Source organism: Urtica dioica, chromosome 9, assembly GCF_054948205.1.
Source record: "Urtica dioica subsp. dioica isolate 48M chromosome 9, U.dioica_male_clone48M_v1_H2, whole genome shotgun sequence".
NCBI classification, from domain to species: domain Eukaryota; kingdom Viridiplantae; phylum Streptophyta; class Magnoliopsida; order Rosales; family Urticaceae; genus Urtica; species Urtica dioica.
This window is the reverse complement of record NC_142764.1, coordinates 13,991,088-14,004,270: the sequence shown is the minus strand read 5'-3', so window position 1 is coordinate 14,004,270 and position 13,183 is coordinate 13,991,088. Positions and strand designations below refer to the sequence as shown.

General features: G+C 38.4%; 1 protein-coding gene across 1 annotated transcript; it reads right to left on the bottom strand.

The window, feature by feature from the left end:
* Positions 1–10,477: 10,477 nt before the first annotated feature.
* On the bottom strand, positions 10,478–13,183 carry LOC149385119 (staphylococcal-like nuclease CAN2). The gene is made up of 9 exons (XM_089627301.1): positions 12,893–13,183; positions 12,210–12,265; positions 12,001–12,115; positions 11,804–11,911; positions 11,388–11,575; positions 11,249–11,305; positions 11,013–11,172; positions 10,871–10,939; positions 10,478–10,781 (listed from the first exon to the last, which is right to left on the bottom strand). The coding sequence occupies exons 1-9, from the start codon at positions 13,022–13,024 to the stop codon at positions 10,680–10,682; spliced, it is 987 nt and encodes a 328-aa protein (XP_089483427.1). The 5' UTR covers positions 13,025–13,183; the 3' UTR covers positions 10,478–10,679.

Below are 13,183 nucleotides of genomic sequence, written 5' to 3'. Positions count from 1 at the left end.
AACTCTTAAATCGTTATTCAATTTTCAGCGATAATAGTTACCACTCAAACTAAACGAGGATTCAGGGTCTTATCAACCATTAAACTTGAAAAACATCGACTATAAAAAGAAAACTTAGATAAGGAAAAAAAACAGGCGCTCTCAATCATAGTTTTGAATTCTTCAAGAATATTTTCCATCACTCAGGATCCTTAATATATTCTTTCTTTTAATAGATTCCTCTGTCATTGTAGACAACCTGCCTTACTTGATACTCTCGTGTGTTTGACATACTTTTGGCTCAACATATCGGGCTCCTAGTATACCGATTCCTGTAACATTTTTGTTTGTCAATGATTTTGTATTAGAAGGATAGGGGTAGCATGTAAGAAAAATGACAAGTTTGATCGAAGCACCAAAGCAAGAGACTTGAGAAGTCGCTCTCCCGATAGATTGAGTAGCACAAAAGCACGTTTCCGCTGCAACCTAAAGAGATCAAAGTGTTCGTGGACTAATCTAACCTTGCTAAAACGTTCAATAAAATATTGGAGCAAATCAACCAACTACAAAATAAGAATCGAGAGCACAAAGACAAGGGTAACACTTTTCTTCAAAGTTTCAATTCTAGACGATGACCGTCCCCATCAAAAGTTAGAAAATAAGGTCACAGATTCTTACCCAAAGCCTAGGTCTTGAAGGCATGTCAATGAGAGATATGAAAAGGATAAATAAAGCGATGACACTTCAATACCTATCACGAGAATGAAATTCTTTGTAACATGTATCAGCCATCGTGTGATAAAAGCAAGTATGAAAAGATTGGATTGAGAACTACCAAAACCACTAACAGAGAGTCCAACACAGACGACAGTTCGGTCATCAACAAAGCGCATTTCCAAATATTTAATTGGGATCAAAGAAGTGACTATGGGACAACAATAGTTGAATATGTAACATCTTTATTCGTGATTAGGGTGTTAGGTCATCCATTTTCGGGGATCGCGCAGTGGCTATGAAAATATTGAGATTTATTTCCATAAAAGAGATGTGAAGCACTCATCTTGAAAGGTGTCTTTTATGACATATAAAGTGCAATGCTAAATATGTTACTGATAAAATTTATTTATGTATCCTTATAATGGTTCGTGTTTATATATTATTACTCTAAATCTTAAAATCACAATTGAAGAGTCAAGAATAAACTTTCAAGACATATTGTGAGTTAGTTTCAAAAAAACATTCCACACATAAAGATCAAAAGGGAAATCCAATCCAAGTACTGATTGTGAGAACAAAATAATGATGCCTAGTCTACGTTCATGTGATCAACAGTATCATTAGTAGCGTTTTTAAGGATTTGGTTAGGCGGCTCAAAGAAGATCACAAAATATAAGTTAATCCCCTATCTTGTGTGATCTAAATATCACCGACACTTTCACGGATAAAAGCATTCTCAGTTGAAAAAAGTGTATTTAATATTTTCTTGATGTCTCTAAAACAAGTTAAGCACCACTAAACAATTTACCAGATTAATAAGACAATAAGAATGTAAATCAAGAGACAAGGAATTAGTAACCCAGTTCAGATAATTGTGCCTACTTCTAGAGGGATGATACTCTCGGTAGAAATAGAAATTCACTAACTGGAAGAATAAGTACAATGGCAGACAACCTTGAATGATCACCTTTCAGGTTTCCTAAATGTAATCAGAGAAGATTGAGAAGAAAAGGTAGTATGTTTCTCATTCATGTATTGGGTATTTATACACGTTAAGGTAAGAAATAAATGTAATAAGGACATAATATTGTATCCTAATACTACCTAATATTACGTTCACATTCTATAACACTCCCCCTCAAGCTGGAGCATATATGTTAATCATGCCCAGCTTGTTACAAAAATATTCGACCCGAATTCTATTAAGCGCCTTTGTGAAGATATCTCCTACTTGATCGCATGTCTTAACATATGTTGTGGAAATCAAGCCTTGTTGAAGCTTCTCACGAACAAAGTGAAAATCGATCTCAATGTATTTTGTTCTCTCGTGAAAAACTGGATTCGATGTGATATGTATGGCAGCTTTGTTGTCGCACCATAACTTTGCTGGCAAAGTGACCTCGAAGCTTAATTTTGTCAATAGTTGATGTATCCACATTATCTCGCACGTTTCTTGTGCCATCGCTATGTATTCCGACTCAGCAAAAGATCTCGATACGATATGCTGCATCTTGCTCTTCCATGATACCAAGTTTCCTCCAACAAAAACGCAATATCCAGTAGTTGATCTTCTTTCCATCTTAGACCCTTCATAGTCTGCATCTGTAAACCATTCAATCTTATTATGACCATGATTTGAGTATAGGATCCCTCGTCCTGGTGCTCTTTTCAAGTAACACAAGATCTCCTCCAATGCTTCCCAATGATCAACTGTCGGGGACGCCAAGAATTGGCTTACTAGCTGACAGAGTATGCAATGTCTGGACGAGTAATGGTGATGTAGTTCAACTTGCCGACTAATCTTCTATATCGTTCGGGATCATCGATTGGTTCTCCTTCCTTCATAAGCTGCATATTAGGAGTCATTGGAGCATTCGTGGTTCGGCCCCTAATTTTCCTGTCTCGGAAAGCAAATCAAGTACATACTTCCTTTTAGATAAGTATATACCTTTTTTTCTTCTCGATACTTCAACACCCAAGAAGTATTTTAGCGTGCCCAAATCTTTCGTGTGGAACTGGGTGTGGAGGAATGTTTTGAGAGCCGAAATGCTGGTAGTATCACAACCTGTAATGACTATGTCATCAACATAAACGACTAGGAGAATGGCATCATCTTTTGTGCTTCTGAAAAATACAGAGTGGTCAGATTTGCCCTTTCGAAGTCCGAACTGTTCAACAGCCTAGCTAAACCTTCCAAATCAAGCTCGAAGACTTTGTTTCAACCCATATAATGCTTTTCGAAGACGACATACACGACCATACTCCCCCTGAGCAACAAAACCAGGAGGTTGCTCCATATACACTTCTTCATGTAAATGTTTGTGCAAAAAAGCATTATTAATGTCGAGTTGGTGCAGATGCCAGTCATGCGAAGCCGCCAAGGAGATGAAGAGGGGAATAGATGTCAACTTGGCAACCGGAGAGAAGGTATCGAAGTAGTCAATGCCATAGGTCTAGGCAAAACCTTTGGCAACTAAGCGGGCTTTCAATCGAGCAAGTGTACCGTCCAGATTCATCTTGACTGTGAATACCCATTTGCATCCAATTTCTTGTTTCCCTGAAGGAAGGTAACTAACTCCCAAGTACCATTGTCATCTAAGACATCTATTTCCTCTGTCATTGCTTTTTGCCAACCTGGATGATCTAATGCTTCACGAACAGTTTTAGGAATGGTGATAGAGTCAATGGATGAAACAAAAGCATATGAAGAGGATGACAGAAGATTATATGAGATACTAGATGAGATGGGATAAGTACATTGTCGTTTACCTGTGCGTAATGCGATGGGAAGATCCTCGGTCAGAGGTGGATCTGATGACGAAGGACTAGGTGTAAGACATGTGTCTGGAGGATCAATAAGCATTTGTGGCACAGGACGGACACGACGAGTATAGATGATAGGTGATCGAGGAAGACAAGGTGGTGGAATACTGGGAGCAAGTTCAGTTGTGTCAGATACTAAAGGAGGAAAGACCTGAGAGGGTGATGGAATGTCTGGTGAAGTAATGGAATAGACTAAAAGATCATCATCCCCGGGTGGTGGCAAGACACATTTTTCAGATGTAAAGTATGGTAAGTGTTCATGAAATGTGGCATCAATAGACACAAATACCTCTGGAGACTAGGACAATAACATCGGTACCCCTTTTGAAGGTGAAAGTATCCCAATAACACACATTTTAAAGGTTTTTTTAATCTAATTTTGTGAGACCTGAACGAACATCCCGAACAAAACATGTACTACCAAATATTTTTGGACTAACTGGAAACAAAGGTTTTTGAGGAAACAATGTTTTGTATGAGATCGTACCTTGAAGGACAGATGATGGCATACGGTTGATAAGAAAACATGAAGTAAGGATAGCATCAGCCAAGAAACACTTTGGAACACCTGTTTGAAATAGCAAGGCTCAAGCAGTTTCGATAAGGTGTCGATTTTTGCGTTCAGCAAATCCATTTTGGGATGCAGTATCAACACATGATGATTCATGGAGAATGCCATTTTGGATCATGTAATTTTGGAATTAACTGGACATGTATTCTTTGGCATTATCACTACGAAAGGTGCGAATAGAGCTATTGAATTGAGTGCGAATCTCAGCACAAAACGAACAAAACAATGAGAATAATTCTGAACAAGCATTCATTAAAAATAACCAGGTTACACGAGAAAAATCATCCACAAAAGTGACAAAGTATCGAAAATCTGGATTGGACGCAACAAGACAAGGACCCCAAACATCTGAATGGACTAATTCAAAAGGAGCGCTAGATCACTTATTGACCCTAGGACGAACTTTGCCAATGATGTTTAGCAAACTGACACGACTCACAGTGTAAAGAGGAAACTGAGCGAAATTGAGGACAAAGTAGCTTGAGAAGAGGAATGGATGGGTGACCTAAACGACAGTATTCTTTGAGGGCAGATGTGATGATGGGGCAGGCAATGGATTTAGATGTGTCAAGAATGTAGAGACCCCCAGATTCATGTCCTTTACCAATAGTCCGTTTCATCATGAGATCCTGAAAAACACAGAAGTTGGAAAAAAAAAATGAGATTGAGCAATTTAGTGTTTTTGTGAGTTGGCTAACAGAGTTAAATGATAAGTTGGGCAAATGCAAGACTTGATATAGTGACAAGGAAGGAGTAGGTGTGACAGTGCCAGAACCAATAACAATGGATGGGGATCCGTCGGCTAAGATAACTGTGGATGCGGAAGCATGAGGTGTAAGGGTGGAAAAGAGTTTTGAATTACCTGTCATATGATCTGTGGCACCAGAATCAATGACCCATTTGGAGGATGAGGAAAGGAGACACGCATTCGGATTACCTGATTCGGCAATTGCAGTGACATGGGGTTTTAAAGTCCTTAGTGATTCCTGGTACTTGAAAAATTTGGCATACTCATCAGCAGGGACACGAGCCAAATTGTTGTCGGAAGATGCAACATGAGCCGACTGGTTCTTTTGATTCTTGTATTGAAGCTTCTGACACTCTTGGATCGTGTGACCTGGTTTCTTGCAGTAGTTAAAGTGATTGTGGTAGTGTCTTTGAGATGAGAATCTGAACTTCTTGGGGCTCCAGGTTTGTAATAAGCGGGGTGACTTGAGCCATGTGTGTTTCGGGATAGCAGGGCTCCATTGACAGGATTAGGTGGAGTTCCCTTTGTGCGAAGAACGCGGCTGAATACCTCTTGGAGAGAGTAAATGTCTGAACCAAAGATGATTTGTGACCTCGCAGTGTCGAAGGTCGAAGGCAGTCCCGCAAGAAAACTCATAATGGCCATTTGCTCTCGTTGCTGCTGCTTAACTTTCACATCGGTACTGAAGGGTAGCAGCATATTGAGCTCTTCATAGGTCTTCTTAAACTCCATGAAGTACGTGGTGAGAGACTGGTCCTGCTTCTCTGCCCTATAGAAGGCTTTGCATACATCGAAAATGTTAGAAAGATTTCCTTTTCCAGAATAAAGGAAGTCCAAATAATCCATTAATTCTTTGACGAACTCACAGTGATTAACAAGACAAATTACCTCACTTCCAATGGAGTTTCGGATTTGGAGGAAAAGACGAGCATCTTTGCGTAGCCATGCTTGCTTTGACCCGTCACTTGGAGTCGTATCGTTCAACTGATCATCTTTGTCGATACTCCGAAGAAACAATCGGATGGTCTTGCTCCAATCGAGATAGTTCGAACCACTCAACTTAGGATCTGTAATCTTCGAGAGTGTCGGCACCATCTCTGATACAGTGGTAGCTTTCTTTTCGGCCATTTGGATTGGAGTAATGATAGAGGGGGCGAATTTCCTATTTTTTTAATTTAATTTTTTTTACTGAGTTGCAGATCGTGTGAACAGAAAATTAGGTATAGACAAATACATATGGCATACAATAAATATTAAAGGATTAGAAAAAGAATTTAGTTTCCGGACTTTCTGGGAGAGGCGAACGAGACCGGAGCGGTGTCGTTGTCTTGCATGGATCAATCTGAAACGACCAAACAGAGAAGGATGAAAGGTCTGAAAATGGTGGAAAATGGCGGCGCTTAGCCGGTTTAGGGTTGAGCGATTAAGATGAGGATTGAGAATATTGGGAATTTTCTGGGAAAAAAAAGAGTGATTTTGAACAATTTTTCTGGAATTTTGGGAAGGCTATGAATTCTATGAAGGCTCTGAATTTTGGTGGCTCTGATACCATGTAATCAGAGAAGATTGAGAAGAAAAGGTTGTATATGTTTCTCATTCATGGATTGGGTATTTATACACGTTCAGGTAAGAAATAAAGGAAAGAAATAAATGCAATAAAGACATAATATTGTATCCTAATAACTACCTAATATTACATTCACATTATACGTTCACGTTCTATAACACTAAACTTCAAGACTACCTTTGTGAATTAAGCCCCCTCATTGTTTTAGCCAAGGTTTTAAATGTCGTTTTCCTTACCATTTCGAGCCTCCTGATTTAAAAATAATCGGCATGCCTACGGAAAATCGAAATAAAAAAATGTGAAAAATGGCAAATGAAATTCTATTTTTAAATGCCGTTTTCGATATAAAACAGACGTGCCAACGGAAAACCGGACGGAAATAATGTGACGAAACAAACGAATACATATATATTTGTAAATATAGTCCAAATTTGAAACACTTCAAATCATACATATCTAGCATAGAAAATGAAATAAATATGTTCTACAAAAATATAGTTAGTTTGTAAAATTGAAATGTATCAATAGAATCCCGATGGAAGTTCCGGTGATAAAACTCGGTTGATTTTCTTGAAACTCTCAATACTGGCAGCAAGTTAAATTTCCCTGGTACGATTGTTGGAAGTTTTGTACATGTCTATCGTAGTCGGCTTGATCGTACCCCCACGACTTCACTTATTAGTGAACATCTTGGTACACAAGCTATAATATGCTCGGCACCGAACCGATCTACGCGTACGCCGAATGTACGACGCCCACTTCCTTGTAGATTCACATGTGGCTATGGCACTCCTATCGGATTAGGGTAACAGTAAGAAGGACAAGTATACAAACTGTCACTGTGTGTGTCTGACGTAGTGAAAGACATTGTGTCGAACTGAGAAATCAAGTGATCGACACCGTATTCACTACCAGAAGACATGTACGTTCATATCTTTGTTGAAATTCACCGCCGTAATCACTACCAGAAGACATGTGGTGCGCCGACGCTCTCTGTGTTCCACCACCGTAATACGATCCGGTCTTAAAGTCAAATTAGTTTCCGGGTCTGTGAAACATATAATATATTACTTTCCATATCAAGTATACGTACATTGTTTGAGAACTCTGACATAAATAAATTCAAACACACTAACCTGTCAGATCTTTGACGCCGTGACCTATGATCTGAATCTTGTGTGGCTTGATAACCTTACTCTACAGTACACGGATCGTAAGATTGTCCACCACCACTACCACCACTAACATCTTGACTAGCAGGATACCCGCCAAAGTTAACACTGTCTCCATCATTGTCATCGTCGTTAGGACAACGTCCATCGTCTGATGATCCATGCGAAGTCTGACCGACGTCTTTGCTCAATACGGTGTCCACATCATCGCCATCATCGTCGACGATGTCGCCCATTACCTCCATTGATCTTTGGATCGTATCCAAAGGATCTTTCCTGTCGACGACGTCGCTTTCGATGTCTCGTAATTGCAGCTTCATGTTGTAGCTATAAAAAACGAGTTCATCCAGTCTCTTATATGCTAGTCGGTTTCGTTGCTTAGTCTAGACAAGTGCAAACGTGCTATAATTTTTCTCGCACGCCGATGATGATGCGGTCTAAGACAAAATTCTCATCGCCAACTTTCTCAACTATGAAGCTATGAAATGTTACTGGTTCGGTTCAAAGAAATAGTTCTTACCGAAAGCCATCTTCATTATTTCCGTTACTGTGGTTTTACTACCGAACATGCCTTTCGCGTCGCGGAATGCCAGAAGTTTGTTTCCGATGCTATCGCAGTCATCATTCGAAAACAGCCGCTCAAACATTTCTGTAACCCCAGTAAGATGCTTGGGCTATATTGAAATTTCGGATTTAGGTAGTGAGCTACAAGTAAAACAATCAAACACACCAATTAGAAATTATACAAAGACGTTTGCAACAAATAAGTGAAATGACTTTTACCTGTTTGGTGTAACGAATGGACAAGTTGTCTCGTCCATCTCTCGACTGCAATGTCCACCACCCATTGCTTGTTTGGGATGCTTTTCAACTTCTTGTTCATTAAGCCGAAGACGTGGTAAAGCAAACCCATTGTCAAAACTACTTCCGTATCAATGAGACGCAAAACTGAGTACATATGCTAGAGCACCTTGCACACACTATCAATATGGAGCAAAAAGTTATTGTCCAGCACTTTTCACTCCTCAAACTGCCCAGCTGCAGTTTGACGAAAGGAAGATCGGTCCCACCAATCTGACCTGAATATCTTCTTCAACCCAGATTGATTGCTCCTTAGACTCGTTAAGGCCAATAGTTCGTGGTGAATCTTGTCGGACCTAGACGGATTAGCTCTCCTTGTCCATCTTCTCTCATCTTCGAGAGGACTATCCCGAGATTGTAGACTACAATTTCATTTCAATATATCAACAAAATTTCATTTCAACATGTTAATAAATTCCAACAATTTCATATCAACATTTCATTTAATTTCATACAATCACAATTCAAACATTCGTATATCAACATTTCAATTCATTTCACACAATCACAATTACATTTCAGTTCATAAATATTCCAAAAATTCCATATCAACAATTCAAACAATTTTATTTAAATCATAAACTTACTTGAAAAACATAAAAACACAAAAAAAATGTCGCCGAAAAAAATGGTGGTTCGCCGAAATATGTGGTGGTTCGCCGGAAGTCTCGGTGGTTAGCCGGGTCAAAAAAATCTGAAAAAAAATATATATCATAGATCACAACATTTCAAACAACTTTAATGAAGTACTTTAATGAAAGAAAAAAAGTCGACGAACCAACTCATCGATTTTCCTCGAAAGTCACCAAAATCGTGTGGAAATCAAGCTGCGCTTGTCCGAAAGTCGCCGAAACAGATGGAAAGTCTCTGATTTTTGCCGAAAATGACCGTCTTCTTTAGCGGGTCCGAGAATTCACAGGGTTTCGTTGTCTTCGAGTTTTTGGAAATAAAAGTCGACATTCACAAGGGTTTAGTCTTTTAAAGGGACGAAAATTCTCGGTCATTTTCGCCGAAATTCCAGCGACATCATGACAAAAAATGACATACTCCACGTCGTCGGTCGTTTGCACGGCGAAAACGACTTTTTTGGCGAAAATCGTGGAAAGCCGATGACATTTAAAACACTGGTTTGAGCTCCCTTCATTTTTCACTCAACTCATTCACCAAATGATTGATCAATGCTTATAAAAGTACATGATTTACAACCTCACAAATACAAAAATCTGACTCCGTCTATTGCATAAACAACAATGATGAAAAGATTTTTGGGCACGTTAATATACAATCTCTTGTGTATGCTTAAATATTTGTGTGGTTATTTGGGTTCTCAAAGCTTAATATTGCAACCAATTAGTTTAAACTACTTAAAGAGATTAGTTAATCTAATCTTGTGCTAACCGTATGTATTTGTACTTAATTTCTAACAATTTTGACTCACCACGATATCTAGCAATGACAATTGTTACAAAATTGTAACATGGACCCTCATTTTTTTCGTTGCATTTATGTAAGAGTTATTTACAAAATACATCATAGTATAATTTAATAATGCACTTAGCTTTTGAATTATAAAAGTATGTAATTTTAAATTAAAGGGCATGAGTTCCATAAGCCTTATAGAGAAAACATTTATCTCTTCCCACTCATAATGGCCGCCGACTCACTCTCTGTCCCTCTGAAACCGTCTAATCTAAAATAATCTAAAACCTTCGATTCTCTCTTGAGCTATCTCTACTCTCGAGACTCTCGCAAAAAAAAAAAAAATCACTAGAGGTTTTGGTCATAATGCTTAAGCGTTTAAGCACAAACGATTCTTAATTTAAAAGTGAATCGTACTCATCACATCCGTCTTACACTAAGAGCGATCTCTTACAATAACTGACATCTACGTTTTCAACGATTAAACTTGGTTTGAAAACTCATCTCGATGAAAAGTTAAGGTCACGTCAGTGTAATATGGTAACTTTATCAATGTCGATCGAATTTTAACAACCCAGTGACCAGTCGATATTCTTAATATTGCTAGCGACACACGGATATCACACTTAAAGCATAACACCAAGTTCAACATACATAATACAACAACGGATACATCAATAACAACTGTTTGATATAAAAATAAAATAAAATAAAAAACAACGGATACATTAATACAGCATCGTACAGCTCAAATCTTTTCAGGGAAAGAAATGATAGAAGTTCATAATTACAGCAGAGAGGAATTATATATATATATATAAGCTACATGTCTGTCCTGGGATTTTTCTTCCTCCAATCCCATGGTTTCTCAGGATTTGGTGATGCCCATAATCCAATTCTTTTAGCCCGCGCCTCTTTCTCCCACTATTAAACATAGGAACGGAACTTAGAATTCCACGCCAACAAAAACACAGAAATAACGGAAGCGACATTATCTAAAGTTTTGAACTTACCCTTGCGAACTCGGGGCGTTTATCATAGAAGACGTAGTGCCATGCACAGCCAGTTCTGAGCATTTTTTCCTGAAAATTGCAGATCAAGACAATCACTCTTGATTACATAAATCCAGGTTCTAAGTAGAAGATTGTAACGTACCTGTACGAAAACTCCATTGCAATATAGATCACCAACAGAACGACCATATTGATCTTCTTCATAGACTAGAACTCTCAAGCACTTTCCTTGTATCAGATTCATCAATGCGTCCCTGGCTTCGTCTCCGTACGGCATTTTATTTTCTGGTGCGTCGATTCCTCTGTCTCATTTACACTTTTAAGAGCTCTTTCTAGATTTAATTTGAGAAACATTTGATGTCATTGCATTATATGTACCTTAGTCTTAGTCGATATTTATGAGCAAGGACATGCTCATTTCCGATTTTGAGTACCCTAATTAAAAGAAAATGTTATGGTTTTGTGTTTCACTTCTAGTTGCAATAAAATAAAATTATCAGAGAAGAAAATGGTCTACCTATAACCGGCGCTGATAATTTTCTCGTGTAGTCCGTCAGCCTTTGCGTAGTTTTTATTGGCACGGGATTTGGACATTTTCGTCGCATTTAAGTTTACTTGTGTAGGAACAATCGATGACTCTCTGGGGTCTACAGTGCTGACATAGACCACAACGGAGTCCCCATCTTGCACCGCTCTTCCATCAACCTATAGATTTAAAACCATTCAATACACGTGCAAAATCGCAAAAACATGCTGTTCAAAAGAATGTTAATTTATAAAAGACATAGCAGATGATCATTTTTTAAAAAACTTACAAGTTGATCAGAAATAAAGGGTGATCACAGACTTGAAGAAAAGGCCATGTTGATATGTACAGCACAGAGTAACTTAAGATAAATGAAAATAGAAGTGGAATGCAGTTATCATATTTACTGGCAAGGTTTGAAATTCAAACTTCACTCCTGGCAATTTTGATGGAACCTCGGCGGAATAATCTAAGGGAGTATCAGGAAGTTGGAGATGATAGAAGCCCAAGAATCCCTGTATATCTCAGTGAACCATTAGGATAAGATTCGGGTTAAAAAAAAAACATAAGACAAGAGGCAAACTTGATATCTCTAGCAACCAACCTCAATTTCTGACTGTTGGATTTTCTTCAAGGTTTTGACTACGAGCCGAGCTGCTTCTTCGGCTGTTTTAGGGGGTGGTTTTGATCGTTTCCATTCTAATAGTATTTCTCTGTACCTTTTGTTATAGTCACAGACTCTCCATCAATGGGAACAGAAAAAATCTTGCTAACAGATCAACACGCTAGTTTAACACTTTAACCACAACTTACCAGTTAGCTTGGATTTTCTTTGAAGATTGAACATACTTACTGAGTCCATTAGGAACCTAAGATTGTAACAAGCAAGGTGTTAAAGAACCTCAAGCATTTTGTTCTCACGGATATGACATAAAAGCGTGAAAAGATAAGAGAATGCAAATAAGGTTCAAGTTCATTGAGTGTCGATCAATATTTCCGTCCAGTTTAAGAAATCTATGAAACTCTCTACAAATATACTACTTCTAATGCCTCAAAAACATGAAGCTACTACCCTGTACCCGGTTATGTAAGAAATAAACAAAAAATCACTGTTGAAAAGAGGGTTTGTAAATTTTCAATTTGTTAATCCTTGTGATGCCGATCAACATATATATACATTCCACTAATTGATCCCGGTAGGACCAATTCCCCGTCTTCTCCATTAATAATCAGGTGAAATAACTTCAAGTATTTTATTATACTCAATTTATTTTTTCATTCAAGAAATAAGCTTTTGTTCGTTAAAATCAGCAAGCAAAATTAGTAATAGCTCACAGTAAAAGGAACGAGTTATAAACCACAACCAAAAATTATGATCATGATTAAAAAATTGAAAAAGAAAAAAACTATGATCGCAGTGAAAGGACTGATCCTGGTGACACAAGAACAATGTATATATAGAAACAAAATAGGAGGGAAAGAGAGAGTTGAGAAACCTGAGAGGTGTTTTCAAAGTTGAAGAGGTCGTGGCCAAGAGAGGCGAAGGAAACGCCTTGTGAGGCGGCCGATTGAGGCGTCTCTGCGTCCGCCTTGCTGCCTCTGCACAGAAGCCTCAGTACATTTCCCATTCTCTACTTCTTCTGACTACTCTGAGAGAGAGAGAGAGAGAGAGAGAGAGAGAGTAGAGGACTGGGAGACGAATAATAAAGGTAAGACAAGACCAAGACTCGTCGAAAGGAGGGACGATCAATTAGTGTTTTCTCTGAACGGTATTAGCCAATAGAGCG

Excerpts from the sequence above, each read along its gene's own strand:
- LOC149385119 (XM_089627301.1), bottom strand. The coding sequence starts at position 13,024 with ATGGGAAATGTACTGAGGCTTCTGTGCAGAGGCAGCAAGGCGGACGCA. Across the intron at positions 12,116-12,209 it reads AAGAAAATCCAAGCTAACTG|GTACAGAGAAATACTATTAG; the intron begins GTAAGTTGTGGT and ends CTATAACAAAAG. Across the intron at positions 10,940-11,012 it reads GCAATGGAGTTTTCGTACAG|GAAAAAATGCTCAGAACTGG; the intron begins GTACGTTACAAT and ends TGCAATTTTCAG.